A 27,515-nucleotide genomic window follows, 5' to 3' on the forward strand; every position below is an offset into this window, starting at 1 on the left:
AAAGACAAGCCTAATGGGAAAAACTAAATTAGTTTCAACACATAAACACAAGTATTAAAATTAATTAAGGAATGAACTCCTTATCATTCTAACCCATAAAAACACTAATTGGAATTAAACGAATAATAGTAAATTAATTAATAAAAACAAAAATCTGAAACAGAGGACGTCGTTGAACCGAACCGAACCACTCTCAGATGACTGCTCTTGAACCCCTCATAGACGACTGAAGACGACTGCTGTTGAAACCACTCTCAGATGACTGGCCGTCGTTGATCGGCGACACCGGCCGACTGAACCAAACAGAAGCTTCTCGACGTCTCAGACAATTAATAAGTAATTGATTACCTTAATGACAGAATATTACCTTTAATCAAATCCGTAATTCATTCTTGTCTATAGTCAATCTCGTGAAAAGTTATAATAATACCAAAATATTTATCATATCTCTTCTAGTTAAAAATAACAATCCCACACCGAAAAAAGAAAAAGAGTCGCCAAAGATAAGGATACAAAAAACAATCAGCCAATTAAATAGGTCTATTAATCATCTATTAGCAACATTGTCGTTCAATGAACTTCATCTCAAAAAATATATAATAAAAGAACCAAATAAAATCAACTATATCCTGTTAACAAAACTAAAAAATTTAGAAAGTAAGTCAAGGTTTGAAAAAGACTAACACACTTATCAGGTGCCTAGAAGCTGGTTGTGATCGGAACTTGACTTTCTGATCGTAATAGACGAAAGAAAATTCATAGATCAAGAAGTGAATATTGCTAATAAATAAGAATCGTGATGACAAATGAAGAATCATAGATTGAGAATCGAGGCTTTTAAATTTGTTGCGGGGATGGAGAATTTAGGAATTGAAATCAAGATGAGAGAAGAGTAAAGGGATAGCATTGGACTAATACACATTATTAGTGGTAAACTATAATTTCTATGTAAATTATTATGTGAATTTTTGCCAAAAAAAATTATTTTAAAATATAAAAATAAAAAAATTTCACAATTATATTAGTCCATAATAATTCTAACACCATACACAAAATTCTTCATCTTCAACCTAATCCTCTATTTTAAATAAGACCCTCTTGAAAAGGAGGGTCTTATTTAAAATAAGACCCTCTTCAATTAGCCAAGTCCTCACCCCTTTGAGAATTTTTGCCAATATTTTTTTGTTGAGCCAAGAATGAAGAAACAGTCCTAATTGCATTTTGTTTTTATTTTTAATTTATTTTACTAAAATCTATTTTTGTAAAATAAAATATGATTTTTATTTTTTATTTATGAAATTATATTAATTTGAAGTGGCCTAATAATAAATTCAGCACTAATAAATTCAGTCAGCACTTCACCGACTAAAGTAACGAAAATGTAAAGTATTTAATTCGTTAAAAAAAAATGTAATATTTAAGTGTATGAAATAAAAAAGATTTAATATTTATGGCACAAATAATCTTAAAATTAATAAGAGTAAAAACATAAAAAAGTTACTCTTTCCAGATTTCTACAAAACCCACCTTATGTGAAAGGATGCCTTCTTTAAACCACCTAAACACTAACAATAAATAATAATAATGTTGCATTGTCAACTCAACTTTTGAAAAACAGTTGAAGCAAGGACATAAACGAGTTCAACACCGAACTGGAAATACCAAACTCGGCCTGCTGCAATGTCACCGCACTGCAATGATGCTGAAAGAAAACAGTGTTGTATGGTATGTGATGGTTTCTTGTATCTGTTTGGACATGATTGAGAAGCTTTCCACAATCCCATTGTGGCCAAATGACTGGAATATAATATGAACATGCATGATCAATATCAAAATTCCAAGTGAGATTCCATGGATTAAGTTTCACAGTTGGCAATTAGAATTTTACCTGTTGGGTGTTGATGTTACAGAAGCTCAACTCTGCATAGAATAAAATTGGGGAGCCAGTTCAGTTAACCACAAGTAATCAATTCTAGTTATTTTGTGGATATACTTATGGTTAGTTTGGATTAGTTCATTGTAGATTAAGCATTCTGGCTTTTTCTGGAATAACACAGAAGAAGGGTGGATCTGCACCATCTGACCACTTGCCAAAGTCCTGCCATTTGGAAAATGTGATAAGAAAATAAATAAATATAAGAACTTGGACAACCTTGACCAATAAAGAGCTATAGTGGATGACCTTGTGTGCCTTTATTGGAAAATAAAGGCTTCAAAGTTTCAAAAGAAATGCTAAGTTGATACCTATAGGTTCCCTCGGGTTGCTTTAGAGCTGCATTGAGGAAGAATGAAGCAGCAAGACATCTGCGGAAGTTTAGTGTGTCGTCTCCACAAGAGACAATACGAAGACCCATTTGTTGAACATGTTCTCGGATTTGGCTGCCAGAGAAGACACAGATGCATGGCTTGACCTTGGAGTCACTTAAGAAATCATAAATGTAAAAACCATTATTAAGCAAAGAATAAGCATACTAACTTGTGAATATCACGGGCATGTCTTAGGGAGCGACTATTAATGAAGTTTTCCTTGCACCATTTTCTTAGGATCTTGTCAGCTTTCTCTTTACCACAGGTCAAGTTCTTCTTCTCCATAAACTCGTTAGCTGCTCGAAATACATTAATCAAAGTGAGGTGATCTCCCTCGGGACTTGAAAAGAATTTCATTGCAGCTCTTGCCTATCCCATACAACAAATACATACAATAATATTAGATCATAATTTAATATAAAAACTTTAAAAGGAAAGAAAGTACTTAAGAGGATAAAGATTTGCTAATCAACAACTTGTTTGTGTAATAGTTTTATCTTTTTATATAAAGAAGCATATATCATTACTTACTAATTAAATAGCCTAGAAAAACTGAGTTATCAGAATCATAGGCAGAATTGTTCTATTATGTATGAATAACATCTCATTGGCAGAATTGTTCTATTATGTATGAATAACATCTCATTGGCAGAATTGTTCTATTATGTATGAATAACATCTCATATGCACGCACCTCATCTAACTTGTCCCGAGGAGCATAAAACATAGATTCGACCGAAAGCATTGCAACAGTTATCAACATTTCTTGCAAGCACTTGAACTCACTAGCTACGATAAGGGCCTTTGAATAAACAGGATCTAAAGGAAGCTTCGACATTTGACGACCAACTGGATCAGAGAGTTTACATTCATCTGTTAAAGCACCTAGCAAAAACAATTGCTCCAATGATTTGACAATAGCTGACCTGCTTAAATATATCAATTTAGATCTTATGTATTCAGAAAAGATGAAAAACAACGACATATAAATTACCCAAATATTAGTTTACCAATCACCCAAATATGCCCCTCCACGCCAATATATATGAAAAGAATATATATCAATACATATACATATAAATTAAATTCCACAAAATTAAATATTGTACTCCATAGGTCGTAGGCCTGAGGTGCATCAAAAATCAACTCTAGACAAATTCATCCAAAAATAAGAATGAGAATTTTGTAAGAAAACCAAAATGCCAGATTCATAAAAATAAATTTTTATTGTCCAAAATTATAAACTAAAAACTATATACCCATAACTAATATCAAAAGCAGGTTCATAAGCTACATACATTCACAATTCTATGGAAAAAAAAAAAGCACTGCACCTTGAATAGTGGTATGAAACAAAAGTATAGAATAATGGTACGAAACAAAATCACTGCACCTTGAAGGTTTTTCAATAAAATCAAACCCAATGATATCATCCACACCCAGAGCCTTGAGTTGCAAAATTACATTAGCAAGGTTGCATCTCTTGATCTCTGGCTTCGTTGAGTTCTCAAGTTTGTCAAATTCACTCTCTGGGTAAAGACGGAAACACTTTCCAGCCCCTTCTCGCCCAGCACGTCCACTGTACCAATACATCATTGTTTGTCCAAAATTATTCACAGAAAAAGTAGCTTAGCGAACTCCTCCAAAGCAAAACAAGCAATTTAGATCTTAACTACATAGCTATATAGCTCAAAAAAAAAAAAGTTCCCAACAACGACTAATTTAAAGATACTAGACTCCACATGTTAAATTACAAAAGATTGCAGCTTCTGCTGACATCAAGAAGCTAAAAAATAACAGCACATACACGAGCAAATATTAAAACGAAAGGGCAAACATATGAATGGTCTCCAAACAACAAAACAGAGATAAAGGTTAAATCTTCCAACAATGTATGATTAGTTTCCCAACTAAAAATAGTAATGAAAAATGTAAAGGCTTTCGACAATATGATAAACAAAAGCAATTCCTTGTACAAGCAGGAACTTTATAGATGTGACAGATTGTTGGGTTCTAAACAGGTTCAGGGTATCAGTATAAGTGTAATAAGCAATCTCAAACTAAATTATACTTTATTTGGTTGTTGTCAAATAAACCCTATTAAGTGTAAGACAATTAAATACCATATTGAGCATACACAAAGTATACTGTCCCTCAGCATTCATACCTCCTTTGAAGAGCCTGCGCCTTTGAAATCGGTACAACAGTCAAAGATTCCAGTCCTTGCTTTGGATCATACGATCGTGCTTTTACCAAACCTGGGTCTATAACATACTTAATTCCAGGAATAGTTACGGACGTCTCAGCAATATTCGTAGCAAGTATCACCTAAGACAAATGAATAGGTTTAATGTCATCTAACATCAACCCTAACAATTACTGGGAAAAATAAGGACTAAATTTATTATTTTAGAAAAATAGTAAGCCATGTGTGATTGGGTTGCACAAAAGTGAATTTCAGCAAACAGCAGTAGATTTAAGATGTGACTACTTTGCAGTAACGGAATCAGCAGCAATAATGATAATGAAGTGCGAGGGTACTGACCAACATGTCAACATAAAATTTTGCAAAAATCAAATCATGGAGATTTTCCAGTCACTCTTCTATGTATAAATTTAAGGATATCAGAGTTTCAGAGTGAATACAATCCACAGTGAGGTTCATCTTTGTATTAAGTACCTTGCGATATCCGGCTGGAGTTGATGCGAAAACTCGCATCTGCTGTTCTGATGGAAGAGATGAAAATATTGGCACAATTACTAGTCTTTGATTGTTTTCAGGTAACTGTAAAACTCGCTCTTTGATAAGTCTCTCAACGGATTCAATCTCTTCTTGTCCAGTCAAAAATACAAGTATATCACCAAGGGCCTCCTCCAGATGAATCTAACAAGATGCAGCAATGCACAATAAGAAAATAACCCTTATTTCAAAATCATGACAAGGCAAAAATATGATAACAAATTAGAGGTCCTAAAATATCCAATGCAAACTTGATCAACTTTTGAGCTAGACTTCCTAAAACAATAGTTAAATAATATGGGTTACGGAGTATGAAAAGATAAGAATTTCAACGATTAACCATGTATAATATGGGCTACATAAAACGTAGCCCACATGTGCACAAAAAAATTATGCTTCTTAAAGTCAAAGCCAAATATGTTGTCAAACTGAAAAGAACTTAGATGACTCAAATGCCAAAGCAAAGAATGATATTAACAAAAACCTGGAATACAGTAATTATGGTTGCATCTAAATAATCTGGTTCTGGATGAAATGTATAAAATATCTCCACAGGAAACTGTCGCCCTTGGACATGAACAGCTTTCGCACCACCAAAGTAATCAGAGAAGACACGTGCATCCAAACTGGCAGACATGACAATCAACTTCAGTGGAGGAAATTTCTTTCCTTGGTCATGCTTGAGAAAAATTGAAGATTGAACGTCATTTTCTTTCTCTAACACCATGCCATTCTTTGGCTTATTTGTTTCAGTATCTAGATGGCCATTTGATTTTGACCGTGCAATTTGAACATTTTTTAGAAGGCCTAGTAACACATCACTCTGGACAGTTCTCTCATGAGCTTCATCAACAATTACAACTGAATATCTACTGAGATATGGATCCAACAATGCTTCCCTGTATATGCAACGGGAATCAATATCAGCTTACCAATAAAAAATGGCAAAAGCAAACAAGGGAAGCCTTAGAAGTAAGATTCGATAATCTCAAAATACATGTACACACTATTTACAAGTTTTGCATACTCAGTTTTACATTCTATTCTATAGTTTCTGTCATTTAGAAAGTCAATAAATATTAAATTGCTAATAATGCTTACAGATTGCAATCCAAAGAAAAACAATATAAATTTAGCAACTATCTTATAGATAAAGCATATTCTGTTTCATATTGCTGAATATTAGTGACTTCAACTATTTTGGAACTACAAATGATGATCTGTACATTCTACCTCAGCAATAGCCCATCAGTCATGTACTTGATCCTTGTTGAGCTAGAAGTCACATCCTCAAATCTAATTGAGTATCCAACCCTTTGACCCAACTCCACACCACATTCCTCAGCAACCCTTTTTGCAACGGTTACAGCAGCAACACGCCGAGGTTGAGTTATTCCAATAGATTTGCCTTCTTTACAAAATCCAGCATTGAACAGAAACTGGGGTATTTCTATAAAGCATGTCACAACATATATTTGATTAAAAAGAGTAATAACAAAGTAAACTACTCATTGGGTCATCTCTTCCCCCCTTATGCAGACATACATATATGTAAGAGTGTGTGTGTGAAGTGGAAGAATGACATACGGGTTGTTTTTCCACTTCCAGTTTCACCAACAATGATCAAAATATCATTCTTCCGAACTTCATCTATGAGTCTTCGCTCGACTGTCAATGAAAATAATTCATAAAACAAAAAGTAATTAAATAAACTAACCAACATGAATATGAATATGAATGAGCAAAATAAAAGATAAAGAGATCAATTTTCTGGGAAAAATACCGGTAGCAATAGGAAGAGACCTTCTATGCTGCGACAATTTTTGTCTCCTGCATTATAATAAAAGAAAAGTAAGTTCGTAGCAGAGTAACAGAAGAGTGTGTATTTGGAAGTTTACCTAGCAAAATTATCAACTTTTCGATTGTCATTAGTAGAGCTTCCACTGAGGGTGGCCTTGTTAAGACTTCCTTGAGCCATTGGAGAAAGCTCAACTGCAAGGAAAAGAAAGAACAACACTCAAAATAGTGAACAGTTTATCATTTTGTTCATAAAACACGGAGCTATTTAGAAATTTACAGGGTGGGATATACATTAGAAACACTGGCATATATTTTTGAAGTGGGGGGAATGAATGAAGTGATGGCTAAGGTTTCAGGGTTGTCTTTACTAAACAACCTCTTTATTATATCAAAAGTAAGAAGAATGATTTGATTTGAGATATTCAACAATAAATGTGCCAGTCAGGCAAAACGTCGAACATATGGAAGACACAAACAAAAACATGAAACAGAGTAGTCAGTCAGGTTCTCTCTCTTATATCCAATGACCCGAATTGAATCATTAAAATCTGAAACAGAGTAGTCACATATAATTGGTTTTTTGGTACCTCAGCCTTTTGGTTCTAGTTCTTTAGTAAAACCCAGCTTCCAATTGCAAAGTCTTGCGTGTATGTCTTGTTGAGGCTTCGATTTCAAAGTGAGAACCCTCAGAAAAGAATCAAGACTAGTTTTTCACTCTCATAACTTGTTAAAGAGGATTAGGATTAATGCCATGTTTACTAATAAGTAATGGGAATCAATAGTAAGGTAATCATTCCCTTACATTTGTTTACTTGTATTATTAAAATTAGGAAAGGGAGAAGTTGATTAAATAAAGGAAATTTGATCTTTTATGCTTCAAAATAACACATGGTGTTATTTTGACCAAAAAAATTACACATTGTGTAAATATGCCTATTTTGTCATGGGAACCCCAAAATGCCCTCCCCATCTAACAGCCTCCCCTTCTCTCTCTTTCCCTCTCGTTTGATCTCTCTCTCTACTCGCACTCTCTCTCTTTCACTTTCTCTCTCTTTCTGATTTGCTCTCTCTCTCTCTCTCTATCACTGCCTACTGCCGCCGGCTGCCACCACCACCACCACCAACTGAACGTCTCGGCCAGCCTACACCTTCACCATTTTCAACCTCAAGGTCAACCACACTCAACAAAGGAATGGGTAAGTGTTTTTCTTAGTAAATAGTGTTGTTTTTTGTTATATTGTATAGATCTGAACGTTGTTAGTTGTAATTTGTGTCATTTGTGTCCTTAAAATAGAGGTAGAGTGTGGTCCGAACAGTCTGTTGTTTTCTGGGTTTTTTCATTTTTGTGCGATTTTATGCGACTTTATACAATTCTTTGTGCGATTGCATGAGAAATCTGAGGTTAGGGATGACAAGATTAATTTTGGCGACCTTGTACGATGGTTATGCGATTATGTGCGATTTCTGATGTTAGGCGATTTGTGTGCGACTTGTTGTGCAGCATTATGCGATTTTGTCATGTATGTGTTCTTGTGCGACTTTATGCGATATTGTCCCTTGTATGTGCGATTATTGTGCGACTTCATACTTCAACATATTAGGCGACGTTGTGCGATCTCTGTAGTACCTTGTGCGATGTATGTGCGATATTGTATGCTGATTTTTGCTGTGTTTTTCTTTGTATTTTTCTGTGGGACAGATTCATCTGTATTTGTGCCTGTGCTGTATGATGGCGTTTGGACTGTGGAGGGTTTCAACTGGGTATTTGATTCCTCAAAAAGTAAGACATTGATATTGGACGTTGAGTGTACACTGAAAAAGTTGCGTGAAGTTTTGCATGAAGAGTTGGAGGTGGACCCCTTGGTGTATGAATTGAAGTTAGAAGTTCTTTACATGTACATGAAAGGCACTAAGTTTCCACCTGAGGTTTTAGTGAAAGATAGTCAACTACGAGTGTTCTTGAGCATGAAGGCAAAAATGAGTGTGGACAACTTGTTGCCACTATTTGTGACAAAGGTGAAGAAGAATGTGAATTTGGAGCAGACTCCCCGAAATGTAACCCCTAGAAGTGTTGTTGGGACCTTTGTCCCAGAAACTGAAATGGGGGTTGGTTTGGACGAGCAAGTTGGCACTAATGTAGATGATGAGAGAGTGGGTATCGAATTTCATCATTCAGATGAGTTCGATGCTCCCTTTTACAACAATGATCCTGTGGTTGATTTGGGTGTGGATGATGATGTGGCTACAGATGTACCTCCCCTGAGGATGGAACTAACTCCAAGCAACCAAGTAGAGCGACAAAGAAGACCCCGTAGTGAGAATCGCCAAACACCGAGGAACTAGTAGCGGTCGGCCGAGTCCTTCTGATAGTGCTCCTGTATCTGAATTTGAAGTTTCTACTAAATTCAAACCTCTTGTGTGGACAAGGGAAGACATAGAGGAAAATAATGTGTATACAACATCTCTTAGTGGTACGCCTTCAGGGGAGATATATCTTGGCAAGTTGTACAAAAACAAGGAAGAATTGAAGAATGTAGTTGGTAGGTATGCACTGAAAAATAATTTTGAGTGGATGGTAAGTAAGTCTGGCACTGATGTGTTTTACGTTACTTGTAAGGATGAAAATTGTAAATGGAGATTAAGGGGGAAGAAGAAGGCACTTTGTGACATGTTTGAGGTTACTGTGTTTCACAACGAACACACATGTAACTTGGATTCTAGACATTCTGATCACCGGCAAGCAGCACCGTGGGTCATTGGTCACATTATTAAGAACAAGTACACATCTGATGGATCTAACTACAAAGCAAAAGACATACAGAGGGATATGTTTGATGAATATGGCATCAAGATGAGTTATGAGAAAGCTTGGAGATGTAGAGAGAAGGCAGTTATGTACAAGAGGGGTACTCCAGCAGAATCTTATACGAAATTATATGGTTACTTCTACATGCTGGAACAGAAGAATCCAGGCACTATTACTGACATTGTCAGCGAGGATAACCGGTTCAAGTACTGTTTCTGGTCACTCGATGCTTGTAGGAAGGGATTTAAGTATTGTCGTCCTGTGATTAGTATCGACGGAACATTCTTGAAGACGAAGTATGGAGGAACAACGTTAGTTCTTTGTTGCGTACGATGCAAACAACCAATTGTTTCCGGTAGCCTTTGCAATTGTTGACAGTGAGAATCATGACTCTTGGAAGTATTTCTTGCGGAAGTTGAAGGAAGCCATTGGTCCGGTTGAAAATCTTATGTTCATATCGGATAGGCATCAAAGCATTGAACATGCTGTTGATGTTGTTTTCCCAGAAGCATGCCACTGTGCATGCTTCAAGCATATTACTATGAATGTCAATCACAAGTTTAAGACTGATGTATGCAACAAGCAAATATGGCTTGCAGCTTACGCATGGAACAAGACGGAATGTGATAGGCATTTTGAGGTGCTGAAACAGATGGACCCTGCCATTGCTACATACGTCGAGCAAATAGGGTTTGAAAAGTGGGCTCGTCCTTATTGTCCAGGCGATCGGTACAACATAATGACAAGCAACGCTGCCGAAAGCTTCAACAAGGTGACAGAAGAATTCAGAAAATATCCAGTAACTATTTTGGTTGACTTCATCAGGTTCACACTTCAAAATTGGTTTGCTTCTCGTCTCGAAAAGGCTAGTAAGTGCGCTACTCCTTTGGCTACTACTTTTGAAAATGATTTAAAGGATCAACACAAAGATGGTATGTTCAGGAGTGTCCTTCGTAATGGTGCCCAATTGTTCAACGTTGGTACGAGTCCTCAAGGTGAGAGAGGTGGTGATGTGAACTTAGTGGAGAGAACATGCACTTGCGGACTTTTCCAAATGCTGAAAATCCCTTGTCCACATGCATGTGCCGCAGCAGTTAGTCAGAATGTGAGCGTGTACACACTTTGCTCTCCATATTACACTAAAGAAACGTGGAAGAAAACCTACGATGCCACAATTAATATTGTTGGCGAGGAGGATGAGTGGGTACTACCGGAACATATCAAGAACATAAGAATCGGGGTACCAGTGGAGAAAAAACCAGTAGGTCGGCCTAGGAAGAGCAATGCAGGTAGAAGACCGACGAAGCGTCGACCGTCTAGTGGTCAGGTGGTAGTGGAACCTCGTCATTGTTCGCTATGTCACGGTTCAGGGCACAACAGAGCTACATGCAAAGCTCGAGTTTGAACCATTTCTCCAATTTTTAAATGAATATGTGTTGTATTGCTGGTTGTTGGATATTGTGCTTTTTTCTCCTAGATTAATAATTTTTTGGTTTGTTTACCGATTTTAGGCGACATTATGCGATTACTGTGCGATTTGTAACTGACAGGAGCTAGTTTGTAGTTTGTTTTGTATTTTTTGGCGATATCCTGCGATTATTGTGCGATTTTTGTGCGATGTTAACTGACAGGATCTTGTTTTTTGGTTGCTCGTTTCTGTATTGTCTGGCGATATTTTTGCGATTATGGTGCGATTTTTGTGCGATGTTAACTGACAGGATCCTGTTTTTGAGTTTGCTTTGGTTCTGTATTTTTGGCGACATTGTGCGATTATGGTGCGATTTTTCTGCGATGTGAACTAATCTAGATTTGTTAGTTTGTGTATTTTGGCGATATTATGCGCGATGAATGTGCGATTTTAATGCGATTCCTAGTGAAATAATTTATCAAGAAGTCATCTTTTCACAGGATTTATGAAAAATTTAAAAAAGAAATAAATTGATACAAGCAACAATTTAAATAGCTTTAAATTTACTTGTTATATATAAATTTGGTGAGATTATAATACAATTACAAAAGGGGAGTTTATGTGTACAAGATTAACATTGCAAAAACCTACAAAAAACTACCACGTTAAGTTCTGGTAAAATAGGTCCACACACCACCTATGTCTAAAGGTGAGCATGTTATCATCATGCACATGCTCCAACGACCGATCCAGCATCAAGTGCTCAATGTGCTCCATGGCATACATTCCACAATTGCCACTAAAAAAAAAACTAAATATTAGCAACAATTAAGTTAAGTAATTCATAATGGAGTGCAAAATTAAATAAATTACTCAAAATATACAAAAGAAAAAGAGATTCACCTGCTGTTCGTTTGTGGTACAACCTCCGAGGTAGCTCGTCTATAATGGAGGGGTAGGAGCTGACTGAGATCGCCCAACTCCACCGGATGTACATAATTGTTGTATTGGAAATAACCGCTATCTCGAATTAGATTTGCAAAGAGCTCGCTGTAAGGCTTCAAATATGACTCCATGGCTGCCTCAACGGTGGCACCGATATCAGAATCATATACAATGATCTCCCAGTTCTCGATATCCACCTCAACTGCCTGTTAGGCTAATTTTAGTCTAAGTTTTGGGTCTTATTTTCGGTTAGTTTTCACTCTTTGTTTCTAGTTTTAGGACTATATTACGCTTGATTCTTTTGTTTCAGGTCCTCGGGTGTTTGAAGAAAGTATGTACAAGAATTGAGGAAAAGTGGTGAAAGAATCGAGAAGAAAAACCAAAAAATTGTGTCGTACTGTTCCGGTCGTGAGGGCGGGAACATGCCGATCGCGGCGGGAACATGCCGATCACGGCGGGAACATGCCGATCGCGACGAGGAGCTGCGAGAGAAATATTCAAGAAATTGAAGTTCAACCCCGTCGCGACGAGGGCATTGCCAGTCGCGATGGGGACCCAGTGACGGGATTTTTGGGCAGTTTCGTAATTTCACGAATTTTAAAGATGAGAATTGGTTTAAATAGAGGGAGTTCGTGAAAATTAGGGATTATTCAGAATTGGAACCCTAGAAACAAAGGAGGAGGCTAGAAGAGCGGCTTGTGGCGACCTGGATCAATTGCTTCAACTAGTTCTTTCTCTTCTCTTTAATTTTTCTATGTTATTTTCTGTTTCAATGTTAATTATGGATTTGATTATGGATGTTTTGAACTAAACTCCTATTTAGGGAGAATGATGAATGTTGTTTAAGTTTTTCCTAGTTAATGAATAATTGTCATTCCTCCATCTTGATTGTGAATACTATTCATATTTGTGTTTAATTTCCATGTGCAAGATTGATCACCTTTTACATGTTTTATGATCTCAATTCAAAATCTGAAAAGTGAGAATTGAGAATGCTAAAATTGGATAGTCTAGGTTTTGATGTGAAACGAAAGTATTTACATAGCCTTTGTGGCATTTAGATTATTGCTTAATGCTGATTTCATGTTGGTTTAATTAAGAGATTAATTAGAGAGCATGAGATTTAGAACCTAGAAGATCTGAAAAGAGCTAGGTTAATTCATAATCTGTCATTCACTTCAAGAGAAGGATAGCATTGAAACATTAACATTGGTAACTTAACAACAGGATTCGTCTCCCTATTTTCTTATCTTGATTAATCTTCCTTTTGTTAGTTTTAATTTTCTGAATTGTTTTATTTAATTCATAAAAAAGTATTCTTTACCAGATAGAATCAATAGTATAATTTAGTAGTAATTAGTCCAATTCCCTGTGGTTCGACCTCACCTGTGTGAGTGTACTACTTGATTGCGTATACTTGCGTAGTGATTATAAATTTAGCAACAAGTTTTTGGCGCCGTTGCCGGGGAATTGTGTAAAGATTGATATTACATAAAATTATACTAACTTCTACTTTGGTTAATTATTTTTGCTTACTTCTAATCTGTTTCTTTTAGATTAAATTTTGTAATATTATTAAAAGTTAAATTTTGTTCTAATTTGGTTTTTCTTTTTAGTTTTAGTATTAATTTTGTTGTTTCGAATTTTTATCTTTTAATTACTAATTTCGTTTTATTTTTTTATTTTTTTTATTTTACTAATGTTGTACTTATGAGTTTAACCTGCAAGATAAATCCAGATGCTATATCTTGAGGATTTTGCCCAACAACACAATGAATCATTCTATTCTGCTTGGAGGAGATTTAAAGAGCTTGGAGAGAGATGTTATCCCACTTTCTCAAGTGGATGTTTTACGTGGCTCTTTTATAATGGACTTGGTGATGAAACAAAAAGTTGGGTGGATTATGGAGCAGAGGTTACTGGAGAGCCTTTGTTAAGGAGAGGCCATGAAGCAATAAATCTGTTGAATGATATGGCAGATTTTGATTATGATTGGCATTGGAATCCATCACTTCAAGGTTGGAGTCATCAATACCCTCCTTATTGTCCAAACTCACCCCAACCAATTGAAGAAGAGGAGGATATACTATCACTTCCAAAAGAGATTAATCGATTGGCGGACATGGTAAAAGCTCTATGTGATAATTTAATGGCGCAGGATTCAGAGAGTTTTAAGGATAATAACTCAAATAACGAAAGTTATGAGAGTTGTTTGAATACAGTAGAAGCACCATCAGATGAATACATAGAAGAGACTGAGCCTAGAATTGAAGAGAAACAATCCTTTGAAGTGGTTGAAAATTTGGATACATTGGATGCTTGCTCAACAAATGATGAACTCAATTTGGTGAATGAAGAAACATCCATCCTCAATGATGAAATTATTGAAGATCAAATCACAGTCAAGGATGTGGATGGTCATGAGGAAACTGAACAACCAATTGAGAGGTTATTTGAGAAAAGCAAGAAAGAGGTGCCATTGGTGGTAGAAGAATCACTTGTAGTTGTTGATTTGAGGTTGTCAACACCACTATATTATGAACCACCAATGGACCCTTATTTTCCACTAATGCCGCATTCTCCATATTGTATTCTCTTAAAGTTACCAAAGGCTTCTCCCCAAGCACATCATCCAAAGTCTTATGTTGTTGGTGCTGACTTTTGTTCAAACTCATCGCTTGCCAAGCTTGAAGGCGAGTACAACAATAATTTTCAAGTTGTCTTGCATGACGCTTATTACGGGCGTCAACCGCTTGTTGATGTGGTGCTCAGGTAAGTATCTCTCAACCACAATTTTATTTTAACACATTGGGGACAATGTCATATTTAGTTTGGGGGGAGAGATTTAAAAATTTTATTTTCTGCACTTTAATTTTCTGTGTTAGTTTTTTTTTCTGTTTTAGTTAAGGATGGCAATAAGCTAAAAGATAATCGTGTGCTGCTCTTTAATGTAATGTGCTCTGAAATTGCAAAATAACTGTGTGCTTAATTCTGTTAACTCTTTGGATTAGTTTGGATGCTTGTATAACATGTGTAAGAATGCAATTTGATGATCTGTGAAATATGTTATAATTATTTTACTATGGTTTGTGGTAAGATTGACTGGATAGCTTAGAACTTGCATGTTTTATTCTTTTGAGGCGAAATCCTTGACAACATTCAATAAGAATATGATTTAGGCATTTGTTGGATAGTTTGAGCCTTTCAAGCCTACCATGAAATGATTATCCTTAGTTAACCCTCTTGAGCCTAAACTTATTTTATTCTTCACCTGTTGAATCGAAATATGTATCCACACTATTAAATTTTGTCCTCACTATTTTATCAATGATATCATAAGCTATATAATTAGTTTGGGGGAGCAAAATGCATGGTGTGAGAGAAGATAGAAAAAAACGTGCAAGATTGAGAAAAAAAAATATAAGTTGTAAGATCAATATCACTGAAAAAAAAAGAAAAAAAATAAAGAAAAGAAAAAAAAAGGAAAAAAAAAACATGATTCAGGAAAAAATAATAAATTTCAGTGACGTTGAGGATAAGAAGGAAAAGAAGAAAAGTCTCAATCTTGGTTAGTTGTGGGAACATTTTGGAAAATTTGAAATTAGAAGAAGCTTGGGGGTTATTTTTGTGCTTATGATATCTTTAGCCAAAATTGTTTTCATTTTCCAAAGATCTAAGCCATACTCTCTAAACCTCAAAAAGTCCTATTGATTCTGAAAGGATGTTGTCAACATTAGTGGAGAGAGGTAAGCATGCAAGCATATGAGTTATCGGGTAGTGGAATGAATGGAAAGAGTAAAACCATTATAACACTGTTTCGATTGTGAAGTCATCTTGTGTTTATGCAGTATGTGATAAACTGAGCATCTAAATTAATTGTTAGAGTTGGTGGAATTGAAATTCTAGTTTGAGCAATGGAAGAGAACAACACATGAGCAGTAGTATTCTGATTATCTTATAGCTCAGTTAGTAGATTAGTAGTTAGTAGCATTTATCTTACTCGGGGGCGAGTAAGAATCTAGTTTGGGGGAATTTGTTAGGCTAATTTTAGTCTAAGTTTTGGGTCTTATTTTCGGTTAGTTTTCACTCTTTGTTTCTAGTTTTAGGACTATATTACGCTTGATTCTTTTGTTTCAGGTCCTCGGGTGTTTAAAGAAAGTATGTACAAGAATTGAGGAAAAGTGGTGAAAGAATCGAGAAGAAAAACCAAAAAATTGTGTCGCTGCCTGTTCCAGTCGTGACTGGGAACATGCCAGTCGCGACTGGGAACATGCCAGTCGCGACAGGAACTGGCAGAGAAATTTTCAAGAAATCGAAGTTCAACCCCGTCGCGACGGGGGCATTGCCAGTCGCGACGGGGACCCAGTGACGGGATTTTTGGGCAGTTTCGTAATTTCACGAATTTTAAAGATGAGAATTGGTTTAAATAGAGGGAGTTCGTGAAAATTAGGGATTATTCAGAATTGGAACCCTAGAAACAAAGGAGGAGGCTAGAAGAGCGGCTTGTGGCGACCTGGATCAATTGCTTCAACTAGTTCTTTCTCTTCTCTTTAATTTTTCTATGTTATTTTCTGTTTCAATGTTAATTATGGATTTGATTATGGATGTTTTGAACTAAACTCCTATTTAGGGAGAATGATGAATGTTGTTTAAGTTTTTCCTAGTTAATGAATAATTGTCATTCCTCCATCTTGATTGTGAATACTATTCATATTTGTGTTTAATTTCCATGTGCAAGATTGATCACCTTTTACATGTTTTATGATCTCAATTCAAAATCTGAAAAGTGAGAATTGAGAATGCTAAAATTGGATAGTCTAGGTTTTGATGTGAAACGAAAGTATTTACATAGCCTTTGTGGCATTTAGATTATTGCTTAATGCTGATTTCATGTTGGTTTAATTAAGAGATTAATTAGAGAGCATGAGATTTAGAACCTAGAAGATCTGAAAAGAGCTAGGTTAATTCATAATCTGTCATTCACTTCAAGAGAAGGATAGCATTGAAACATTAACATTGGTAACTTAACAACATGATTCGTCTCCCTATTTTCTTATCTTGATTAATCTTCCTTTTGTTAGTTTTAATTTTCTGAATTGTTTTATTTAATTCATAAAAAAGTATTCTTTACCAGATAGAATCAATAGTATAATTTAGTAGTAATTAGTCCAATTCCCTGTGGTTCGACCTCACCTGTGTGAGTGTACTACTTGATTGCGTATACTTGCGTAGTGATTATAAATTTAGCAACACTGCCACCCAGTGGCGCTCTTTGGGAAGGTGCAACACAAAGTATATGTACTCCTGCTTCTCCCAACATGGCAAGTATCTGTGCGGTATCCCCTGCACGTAACTCATGACGCTCTCATCCCATTTCATCTTGCTCCTGTCACCCTCACACATATTCCAAAACATGGAAAAGAACTGTGGAGCAGATGTGTCCAAAACTACACCTTTTCGGGTGTAGACTTCTGGGTACAGGGTCCGTCTTCTTCTCAATAAGTGCGCCATGGCATCAATTTGCTGTGTTCCAAATGAAAACAGTTAGAAAGAAGTCGCATAAAAGTCGCACAACGAATCGCAGGAAATCGCACAGCAAATTACCAAAATTGTTTCAAATAATCGCACAACAATCGCACAATAATCGCACAGTAATCGCGAACCATCATAAATCAGTTTATAATCGCAAGCACATCGCACATAAATCGCATAAAAGTCGCATAAACCAGATTACATATAGAGTGAGTATAAATCGCATATAAATCGCATGTAAGTCGCATATAAGTCGCACAAACAATAAAAAATACAATAAATTAATTCTGTTAAGAAATAACTTACATCATCTTCGAGCCATTCGTTCAGCACCATCAACTTCACGAACCACGATCTAGTGGCTTCGCCAGTGTGAACATCCCTAGGACGGCCATTGTCCCTAGCATAAGTGATCCACTTCTGGAAAAATTTTAACAGCCGGGCGTCCGCCGGTTTCAGGGTGTCTACTACCACGGGCCCATGTCGTTGTTTCTTCTTCCCAGCAGTGTAGTCATTCAAGAAAACCGGCTTGCGCTTTCGCCTAAGCCTACAGAACTCCACTCCATCTGGTGGCCCCTGCAACTCTTCCACATCCTGAGATTCAGTATCACCCAGCGAAATGACAATGGCGTTTGCAGGAGTAGAAGGAACGTCACATGCGTCAGGTTGCCAATCTTCTGGGTAGACATCATCATCATCATCATATGTGGGCGGTGATGGATGTACCGTCTGTAATGGCTCTGCCGTGTCTGATGGATGTGTGGGGTCTGATTGTTGTGCCGGCCCTGATGGTTGTGTCGGCTCCGAAGGCTGCTTCTGTAACAAACTTATCACGGTCGCAATTTGATCCATGATAAGATTCTTCATCTCTTTCTGACTTCTCTTGAAGTCAGCCTTCATCTCAGTCTGCGCAGTCAGAATCGCAACTTGTTGCGCTTCTACCTTCTCCAACCTCTTAGCCAACAAGAGGTAGTTGGAGTCATTGGCTGGAGCAGAGCTTGGGGGCACAGTGGCAGGCGTTGGGGGCACGGTGGCAGATGTGGAGGCGTCTGGTGCTTCTTTGGGTGGGGATGGTGGAATAATTTTGGACTTTTTCACATAATCCGCCACCCGTTCGGCTTGGGTCTGGAATGCGGTCGAATCTTGCGCCCCGACTTGCGTTTCTTCGACCTCATCCAACCCCATTTCCACCGTGGGGACCTCACCCTCACAATTGCTCTTCCAATAGTCCACCTCCCAATTCTTAGGATACAGAATTTGAAGAACAACCATCTGGAAAAAAATATATATTAATTATCGCACAAAAATCGCACACACGTCGCATAAAATCGCAGAAAAGATCAGGTTTGTTTAAAACACAAAAAGCATATTAAACTCGCACAAAAATCGCAAAAAAGTCGCATAACATCGCAGAAAATAGCAGAGTCCTATTCAGCATAGTCAAATCGCACAATAATCGCACGAAAATCGCATAAACTCGCAAAATAAAACAGTTGCAAATGAAAAAGGTCTAACTCGCACAAAAATCGCATTGACATCGCATAAAATCGTTGTAAAGCACAGTTTAGCAAAAGAAATACCAAAACAACAAAGAAAGTCAGATTGACATACCCTTTTCTCGAATAGGGTAGCGACATCAGGTTGCTTGACATCATGTTTCGTAACTGTGTTGGGGGTGCTCCAATTCAACATTCGAGGGAATCTAGTCCCTACCTTGCACCTTGCCGTACTTCTTCCCCAAATCTTGCATCACCTCAAAGGCCCAGTATTGTAGCGCCGGTGCATATCCGTAGACATTGTACTTCGCCTCTGGTTGAGTAATTTTTTTCTCCTTCTTCCCTTTCTTCTTATCCTTAGTAGATTTATCAAGGTAGTTCTTCCTCAGGTCAGTCATACTTTTGGCTGTGGATGACAACAACTTCTGATATGAAAGAAGGCCCCACGGATATTCGAAGAACTTCTCCTCGTTTTCTACTAACTTCAGCATATCCGACCATATATAAACACCCTCAGCCCTTGATAGTAGCACTCCTTCAACAAATGCACACAGCCCCAGCTTGTACACGTCGTCGGCCACATCGCACGCCTCAAAAGCTAGCCAAAGGGTTTTGAAAGTGACCCGTTTGGCATTATTGAGGTAGTCCCGCAATATCCGATCAGACTCACATAGTGTAGTCAATTCTTCAGTCGAGGGGCCACCGCTCATCTTCAGTCCCGTAATCAATCCAAACTCAGATCTTCCAAATCTGGCCTCGGTTTTACCCACGTAAAACCACACTTCATCATTCTTTACCTCAGTCACTTTCATTTTCCTCAACAGTAGTTGATGCACAATCACCCCGGAGAATTTCAGTTCATTCGCATTCCAAAAAACTCCAAAAGGAGTTTCCTTCACCCTCTCGGTCAGGTTAAAGGCTTCAAACTTTGCTTTAATAGAAGCAAAGTACCCATTTCCTCGGTAAGTGATACGCCCAGGAAAATGCTCAGCCAAGGGGAGAATGAGTTCTGGAGCCATCTGCAAATACAAACAGGAAGATTATAAATCGCACGTACGTCGCATAGAAATCGCATAACAGCCAATGAATAACATACAACATCGCACAAACTCGCACATAAATCGCACATTAATCGCACACCAGAAATAATCCTGGTTGGCAACATATTTGAATATAAATCGCACACCATCGCACAAGGCATCGCCAAAAATCGCACAAATATAATAATTGCAAACACAATAGTTATAAAATCGCACAAAGTCGCACAAGAAATCGACAAAAATCGCACAAATTCAACAATCCAAATGCAGCAGTCAACTATCGCACAAAATCGCACATAATCGCACAGAAATCGCACAAATTCAACAATCCAAATGCAGTACTTATTTTGTATCCTTAATCGCACAAATATCGCTTACACGTCGCACAATATCGCACAAAATAAAAAAAAAACCCCAAAATCTATCTCCCTAAACTCAGTTTCTTCCCCAAACTCTAAAATTGATAAATTTAAAACAAATACATTTCAGTTATATCACAGATGCACAATGTATATGATAAATTGCAAAAAAAAAGTTAAGTTTAGCCCATACCTGGTTCGTGGATTGTGCTTGGGACGATTTCTCCTCGGAGTGGGTCTCGTGTGGGTCGTGTGGGTCGACTGCGTCCGTTGGGTCGACTGCGTGCGTTGGGTTCGCCGTTCGTGTGGGTCGTGTGGGTGGACGGCGTGCGTTGGGTTCGACGGTTCGTGAGTCCACTGGGTTCGTGGGTGGTGTGGGTCGACTGGGTTCGTGGGTCGTGTGGGTCGGCTGGGTTCGTCTGTCGTCTGGGTCGAGCGGTGGTGATAATGGTGCGGTGGTGAGGAGAGAGAGGGAGACAATGGTGCGGTGGTTGGGTTGGCTGAGTTTGAACCGAGAAAGGAAGAGAGACAGGAGAGAGAGGGAAGTTAGAGAGATTGGGGGGAATTGAAATGATGGGGGTATTTTTGGAAGACAATTGAAACATAGGTATATTTTTTTTATGTGTTATTATTTGGGATAATTAAACACCATGTTTAATTTTTAAGCATAGATTATCAAATTTCCCTTAAATAAAGGAGAAAAGAAAGTGAGAACTTCCCCAACCAATTTTATAAGGAATGTGTAATGGATTTTTATGATTTTTATTTTATTTTTAATATTAAATATATAATGACAATTTTATCCTTTAAAATATGTCTTGCAAAATAACTACCATATAATATAGTTTAACTCAAAAGGGCAATTTAGTCAATTTAAGCATTCCGATTACGTTTCCTAATAAAGTAAATAAGATAAATCACAACTATTCTATTTCTAAAAAATTTTAGTAAACAACATATTACAAATATTGATTCCGATTATTTTTCATTTATTTCGTTACATTTCTCCATTAATTTATTCTGATTTTGATTACTGTATAGTAAACGTGCCATAAGTGTTCATTGTTGGGTATAATGTCAAATTTCAATCAACTCTTCAATGTTATATCTCTTTCTCCCATCACATTTACAGGGTTGGTTATATATCTCTCAACTTGGACCAATGATATTATTATATATTTAATTTATATATAATAAAAACTAAAAAAGTTAAAAAACAAAAAATTAAAGGTGCAAAATTAGGTTGGTCGGTTTAATTGGGCGAGTTTGTAATTTTTTCGAATTATTTCGGTTTGTAATTTTTATCGGTTTTTTCGATTCGGTTTGGGCGGTTTATAAATTTTTTGGTACAATCCTATACATACACAGTGATAGTCTAAATTTATAGTAGATGAGTGTTAAAGGAGTTTCACTCTCTTTATTATAATTGATTAGTAGTGTTTAAACATTATAATTTATATTGTAAATTATTTTAAATTTTTAAAATTTTACACGATGTCTTAAATAAATATAATATATACGATTATGAAAAATATTAAACTAAAAATTTTTTAGATGTCCAAAGAGATAAAAGTACATCAATTGAGAGTTTCAAGGACAACGTCCATTACAATGCTCAAAGATAAGTAAACGCAAATCATTCTTGATAAGGGTGAGCAAACGACAACAAGGCTAATAGACTGACATACCAAGACACACACACCCAAAGTCATAGTCGTTAACAAGTATCATACCACCATAGATAGTAGGTAAAGAAATAAACTAAAGATACAAACCCTCGTGACTATGAAAAGAGCAAGTCCACAACTGGGACAAACAAACAACATAAAGCAAAAAAACAAAAAAAAAACAAAATAAATCTAAAATAAAATAATAACAAACAAAAGCAAAAATCACTAATCCATCGGAGAGTGAGATCCAACCAACCACAAGCTTCATATTTCCGACGTCAGAGGAACCATGAACTCGGACCACTGATCCACCACACTAGAACCCCATGCCTCACTAGACAGGTTTGAAAACTTCTACCCACCCAAATAGCATAATGGATGATGAAAGGCACAAACCAATGGTTTCAACCGAAGATCCATCGAGTGCACACGCAATACCCCAACCACCCTATCGTTGAGGCACATTCGTTATTGACGAAGAAGCCCAACGCTTCACAGCACCCTTCCAAAGACGCCTCTGAGAAGACTCACCCCTTGCCAAACTCTACATTCCAATCAAAAGCAAAAGCACCACTCTCAATAAAATTGCACAACGAATCCCCCTCTACTAAGGAGCACCAGATGCACAGCAAAGGCCGGCGACGACCACCCTAGTCGAGAAGAAGAGAAGAGAAAAGGAGAAAACCCTAGAAGAGAGAAAATCACTGAGAAGAGAGAAACAATTAGAGTTAATTACAACACATTATTATGGTCCTCGAGAGTATCTCCAAACATGCTCTCTAAACACACCCAGCTAAATAAGGGAGTGTGACTTGAAAATATGAACTCCAACCATACAAAAATGGCTCTCTATAATAGAGAATGGTTAAGGAGCTTATTACTTTTTTGCTAAACTTTTTTAATATTAGTTCAATTAAAATAACTATTATTTTTTTATTATTTTGTAAAATTAATTTATATTTGACAAATTGAAATTTATAAAATTGTTAGGACTTTATTAGCACTATTTTTTAGTAGATTTTTGAAGTGTTTTCAATTAGTTTTAGTTGAGCTTTGTGTGATTTTACACTTTTAGTTGTTAATATTTTCAAGTTTAGTATTAGAGAGGAATGGAACAAATTCAAGAAAAAAAATGTTAATATGCGATTCAAACCGCAATGCACTGCACATTATAAAAATATTAATTTTTATATTTATTTAAGTCCAATATGTGAATGTTAACCCAAAGCCCACTAATTATTGTATTATTGAAACTTAATTTTTTTTCATATTTATTCTTAAGTATTATGGTATTTTTGAGAAGCGTTATTCAAATTTTGTTGTATTTGTGATAACTTATTTATTAGTGAAGTCCAAACTGCAAAAATTGAATAAAAAAAAAAAAACGCAAAAACTGCACCGTACACGCACTAACTTTTGAGGTGCGGTTTCTGCGGTTTTTTAGTTTCATGGTACGAGTGCGGTTTGGGAAATTAAAAAAATCACAAGTGCGGACTAGTTTAAAAAAATGGTCAAAAAACGCACTACCCGCACCGGGAACCATCCAGATCGAATCCTAAAAACCCAACCCATCCAAATCGAAATCCGAATCCGAATCCGAATCCGAATCCGTGCGTGCCGACGGTGAGATGCGACTCCAAGCCAAAACTCAGATGCGACAACATCGTGCCAACGGTAAGATATTGTTTTGGGTGGGTTTCTCACTCTTTTCACCAACCATCTTCTGTCAGTAACTCATCAGCGCCTAACCTCGTTCACTTACTGATCGGAGACGAGGATAGACAATTACTTCACTCAAAGGTATGCCCTTTCATCTATGTTTCTCTTTGCTTCTATGGTTGTGTGTTTTGTTCTGAAAAATAGTTTACAAAGAAGAAGATAAGTTAGTGGTTTATAAATATACTGATTTGAATCCAAATTGAGTTCTCTTGTTGAAACATAGAAAGAAACGATTGAAACTATATCTGGTTGTTTGATTTTTCTAAGCCATTCTCTCTATTCTACTTTGGCATTCTAGCTCTTTTTACAGGGATATGATTTTTTTTTCCCCTTCTTTCTAAGATTTTTATCACGTTTAGCTACTAAGAGATAGTGTTCATATTTAAAATGCAAGATCAAATCGTTTTCTCTTTTGCTAATCCAACAAGTAATGACCTCTAATTAATCTTTTTCATACTTATCCTAATGCTTGTTTCAAAATAAGTGAACTTTTACAATCTTTTATTAGTAAATTATGAAACTTTTATCAATCAATTCTCTGCTATATGTACTATAATTCTCTGCTATTTTAGTTTGTCCTTCTAAGCATGAGTGGGAAGGAAATATTTTCTAATTCTGCTTGTCTACATTCCATCTTTTCAGTTAACTGAATTATATCAGTTGTAATTTAGATTAATTAAATCATATTGAGAAAATTATTATTGACAAACACACTCAACACTTAATTGTTTGGTAAACATTTAGGGGATTTTGTTTTGTTTTGGTTCCCAATCTCTTTTGCTCCTTTGGGGAAAGTAAGTTTTGGTGTTTTTGTTAGAAATGGATAAATCACTATCTAACAACTTCAACTATGCATTTTTAATGTGAATTAATGCAGATGTAGATAGAGATTTGATCTGTGTATGGAGGAGGTCTAGTAGAATATCAATTTCAGCATCACTTGATTAGTGTCCCCTTCTGACGTCAACATGTTCAAGCAACTCCTACCCGGTAAACTTGGATTAAACGGTCTCATAAAGCATTTTAAAGGTAACTTTAAACCCAATTTACCACGTTCATAGAATGGACCGTGTTTCAATTATATGGTGACTGTTCACTTATTACCCTTTAAAAAGAAAAAAGAGAGAATATGACGCATAATTCCTTGACTGATTGCATTGAGATTGATAAATTAGCAGCTTTCTTTTGAGGGGTGTCCAACTTGAATCTTTATAGATTCTATGAACATTGGAGTCACTTTAATTGTTTGAGATTAGAAGAGTGGATTTGTTCAATGTCTTCAGTAAACATTAGATTGATTAGATGGACGTTATTGCCTTAGCCAGTTTCCTGATAGTTTTCTTTCTTTGAATCTTCATGCAGTGTCCCATTTTGCTTTCCTGCATTCTTCTGCAAATGTAGAAGTGGAAGTTCATTCTCAGGAGCAAGAAGTTGTGATCGCTTTAGGTAGCAATGTGGGTGACAGGCTGCATAATTTTGACGAAGCCTTGCGCTTAATGAAAATATCGGGCATAGATGTTGTAAGACATGGTTGTTTATATGAAACTGCGCCAGCCTATGTGACCGATCAACCACACTTTCTCAATTCTGCTATTAGAGCTTTTACTAAACTTGGACCTCATGAGCTATTGGGAGCACTTAAGAAAATTGAAAGGGACATGGGTCGTACTGATGGTATAAGGTATGGACCAAGGCCAATTGATTTAGACATATTGTTCTATGGAAAGCTTAGGTTCAACTCTGATATTCTTACCATCCCACATGAAAGAATTTGGGAAAGGCCATTTGTAATAGCCCCAGTGTTGGATTTGCTGGGATCAGCTGTTGAGAACGATACAGTTGCTTGCTGGCACTCTTTTGCTACTCATGCTAATGATCTTTTTGAAACTTGGAAGAAATTGGGTGGTAACTCTCTAATTGGGAAAGAAGGTATGAAGAGGGTTTTGCCCATTAATAAAGTTTTGTGGGACTGGTCACAAAAAACCTCAGTTATGGGTATCCTTAATCTAACACCAGATAGTTTTAGTGATGGAGGAAAGTTTCAATCTATTGGGGAGGCAGTCTCTCAAGTCCGCTTGATGATTTCCGAAGGTGCAGATATGATTGACATTGGTGCACAATCTACCCGCCCAACGGCTACTCTGATATCACCCGAAGAAGAAATGTCCAGATTAATCCCTGTTTTAGAAGCCATTCTCGAAATGCCTGAAGTAGAAGGAAAACTTATCTCTGTGGATACTTTCTACTCAGAAGTTGCTTCAGAAGCAGTTGGCAAAGGGGCTCATATTATCAACGATGTATCTTCTGGGCAGATAGATTCTAACATGTTTAAGGTTGTTGCAGATCTTAAGGTACCTTATATTGCAATGCACATGAGAGGGGACCCATCAACTATGCAGAGTAGTGAAAACTTGCAGTATGATAATGTTTGCAACCAGGTTGCCTCTGAATTGTACTTAAGGCTAAGAGATGCTGAAGTATCTGGTATCCCAGCTTGGAGGATAATCATTGACCCCGGCATTGGATTCTCAAAGAATACTGAACAAAATTTGGATATTCTTGTTGAACTCTCGAACATTCGAACAGAAATTGCAAAGAAAAGTTTAGCCTTGTCTCATGCACCTATACTTATAGGACCTTCTAGGAAGAAGTTTTTAGGTGAAATATGTTCTCGCTCTGCTGCGGTTGATCGAGATCCTGCTACTGTTGCTTCTGTCACTGCTGGAGTTTTGGCTGGTGCTAACATTGTGAGAGTACATAATGTGAAAGATAATCTAGATGCTGTGAAGTTATGTGATGCAATTTTGAGACGGAAGAAATCGATTGTGAAAGATTAGGAGATAAACTTGTGCAATCTTTTTCTAATGCAAAAAACATGCTTATTTTTGGAGAGGATTTTGCACTGGACTGAGATTTTTTTGGGTCAAAGTTGGCATTTGATGATCAGAATACATTTTGTGTACTGTATTTTTTACAGTTTACTGAGAAAAAGTCGAAATTTCTTCACATTTACACTATGTTTGGTACAGGGAAAAGTGGAGAGATGGAGAGGAGAGGAGAGGAAAGAGGTGGGAGGAAATGATAAATCCCTTTGTTTGTCAAGAGAGATTGAAAGAAAGAAAGGAGAGGTGGGAGGATTGAAAATCCATTCAAACCTCTAAATTACAATCCTTCCATTAATAGAAGAATTGGAGCTCTCTCTTCAAATATTAGTTATAAAAAGTTATTAATATATTAAAACAATACAAAAATAAATTATAAAATATAAAAGACTATTTTTTATTGAAAGAGAATTTGAAATACTATTAAAATAATATATTAAATTTCATCTAGATATAATTCGTTTTCTTCCTATTTAATATAGGGAGTTTTATATGTACCTTAAAAATTGGTAAAGATACTCTATTTTAATAACTCTATTTTAATAATTTTTTATCTCAGATAAAATATATTATATTTTTTAAAAAAATTCTTGCTTTTCACATTCATGAAAAGTGTACTCATAAAATATTATTTTATTTTAATTAATATAATAAAAAAATATAAGTAAAATTAAAATAAGTATTGAAAATAACACAAAATATTGTGAAAAATAAAATATTTAAAATATTAAGAGTAATTTTTTAAAATTATTTTAAGTTTATTTTTTTAATATTAAAGTGCACTTATAATTTTATGAGGTGCAAATAAAAT

The 27,515-nt window shown here is 36.3% G+C and overlaps 5 protein-coding genes across 6 annotated transcripts; 1 reads left to right on the forward strand and 4 right to left on the reverse strand.

The window, feature by feature from the left end:
• Nucleotides 1-1,400: 1,400 nt before the first annotated feature.
• LOC115709173 (pre-mRNA-splicing factor ATP-dependent RNA helicase DEAH10) lies at nt 1,401-7,600 on the reverse strand. Of its 2 annotated transcripts, none has more exons than XM_030637216.2 (14): nt 7,435-7,600; nt 6,946-7,039; nt 6,831-6,877; nt 6,635-6,715; nt 6,281-6,497; nt 5,532-5,946; nt 4,988-5,191; nt 4,475-4,635; nt 3,701-3,886; nt 3,002-3,233; nt 2,477-2,676; nt 2,245-2,379; nt 1,889-2,098; nt 1,401-1,797 (listed from the first exon to the last, which is right to left on the reverse strand). In XM_030637216.2, the coding sequence occupies exons 2-13, from the start codon at nt 7,023-7,025 to the stop codon at nt 1,915-1,917; spliced, it is 2,142 nt and encodes a 713-aa protein (XP_030493076.2). In that variant the 5' UTR covers nt 7,026-7,039; nt 7,435-7,600; the 3' UTR covers nt 1,401-1,797; nt 1,889-1,914. The 2 variants fall into 2 exon arrangements, with proteins under 2 accessions (XP_030493076.2, XP_060967106.1); XM_061111123.1 differs by lacking the exon at nt 7,435-7,600 and adding an exon at nt 7,125-7,382.
• A 4,013-nt stretch (nt 7,601-11,613) lies between these two features.
• Nucleotides 11,614-12,203, reverse strand: LOC133035736 (uncharacterized). The gene is made up of 2 exons (XM_061111892.1): nt 11,965-12,203; nt 11,614-11,860 (listed from the first exon to the last, which is right to left on the reverse strand). Exons 1-2 carry the CDS (start codon nt 12,135-12,137, stop codon nt 11,719-11,721), a joined length of 315 nt encoding a protein of 104 aa, XP_060967875.1. The 5' UTR covers nt 12,138-12,203; the 3' UTR covers nt 11,614-11,718.
• A 5,038-nt stretch (nt 12,204-17,241) lies between these two features.
• LOC133036074 (uncharacterized) lies at nt 17,242-19,071 on the reverse strand. The gene is made up of 2 exons (XM_061112543.1): nt 17,845-19,071; nt 17,242-17,529 (listed from the first exon to the last, which is right to left on the reverse strand). The coding sequence occupies exons 1-2, from the start codon at nt 18,808-18,810 to the stop codon at nt 17,242-17,244; spliced, it is 1,254 nt and encodes a 417-aa protein (XP_060968526.1). The 5' UTR covers nt 18,811-19,071.
• Nucleotides 19,072-19,240: 169 nt separating this feature from the next.
• LOC133036075 (uncharacterized) lies at nt 19,241-21,118 on the reverse strand. Its single transcript, XM_061112544.1, has 2 exons — nt 20,627-21,118; nt 19,241-20,053 (listed from the first exon to the last, which is right to left on the reverse strand). The coding sequence occupies exon 2, from the start codon at nt 20,051-20,053 to the stop codon at nt 19,241-19,243; it is 813 nt and encodes a 270-aa protein (XP_060968527.1). The 5' UTR covers nt 20,627-21,118.
• A 2,472-nt stretch (nt 21,119-23,590) lies between these two features.
• LOC115709184 (folate synthesis bifunctional protein, mitochondrial) lies at nt 23,591-26,830 on the forward strand. Its single transcript, XM_030637232.2, has 3 exons — nt 23,591-23,903; nt 24,700-24,851; nt 25,185-26,830. Exons 2-3 carry the CDS (start codon nt 24,791-24,793, stop codon nt 26,657-26,659), a joined length of 1,536 nt encoding a protein of 511 aa, XP_030493092.2. The 5' UTR covers nt 23,591-23,903; nt 24,700-24,790; the 3' UTR covers nt 26,660-26,830.
• Nucleotides 26,831-27,515: the final 685 nt, after the last annotated feature.

The sequence above is a fragment of the Cannabis sativa genome, chromosome 3, assembly GCF_029168945.1.
Source record: "Cannabis sativa cultivar Pink pepper isolate KNU-18-1 chromosome 3, ASM2916894v1, whole genome shotgun sequence".
NCBI lineage: Eukaryota > Viridiplantae > Streptophyta > Magnoliopsida > Rosales > Cannabaceae > Cannabis > Cannabis sativa.

Coding starts and splice junctions, on each gene's coding strand:
- LOC115709173 (XM_061111123.1), bottom strand. CDS start 7,155: ATGCCAGTGTTTCTAATGTATATCCCACCCT. Junction 6,716..6,830: donor GTCTCTTCCTATTGCTACCG/GTATTTTTCCCA, acceptor TTTCATTGACAG/TCGAGCGAAGACTCATAGAT. Junction 2,380..2,476: donor CATGCCCGTGATATTCACAA/GTTAGTATGCTT, acceptor CTTCTCTGGCAG/CCAAATCCGAGAACATGTTC.
- LOC115709184 (XM_030637232.2), top strand. CDS start 24,791: ATGTTCAAGCAACTCCTACCCGGTAAACTTGGATTAAACGGTCTCATA. Junction 24,852..25,184: donor TCTCATAAAGCATTTTAAAG/GTAACTTTAAAC, acceptor ATCTTCATGCAG/TGTCCCATTTTGCTTTCCTG.
- LOC133036074 (XM_061112543.1), bottom strand. CDS start 18,810: ATGGTTGTTCTTCAAATTCTGTATCCTAAGAATTGGGAGGTGGACTAT. Junction 17,530..17,844: donor ACGAATGGCTCGAAGATGAT/GTAAGTTATTTC, acceptor TTTGGAACACAG/CAAATTGATGCCATGGCGCA.
- LOC133036075 (XM_061112544.1), bottom strand. CDS start 20,053: ATGGCTCCAGAACTCATTCTCCCCTTGGCTGAGCATTTTCCTGGGCGT.
- LOC133035736 (XM_061111892.1), bottom strand. CDS start 12,137: ATGGAGTCATATTTGAAGCCTTACAGCGAGCTCTTTGCAAATCTAATT. Junction 11,861..11,964: donor GTACCACAAACGAACAGCAG/GTGAATCTCTTT, acceptor TTTTTTTTTTAG/TGGCAATTGTGGAATGTATG.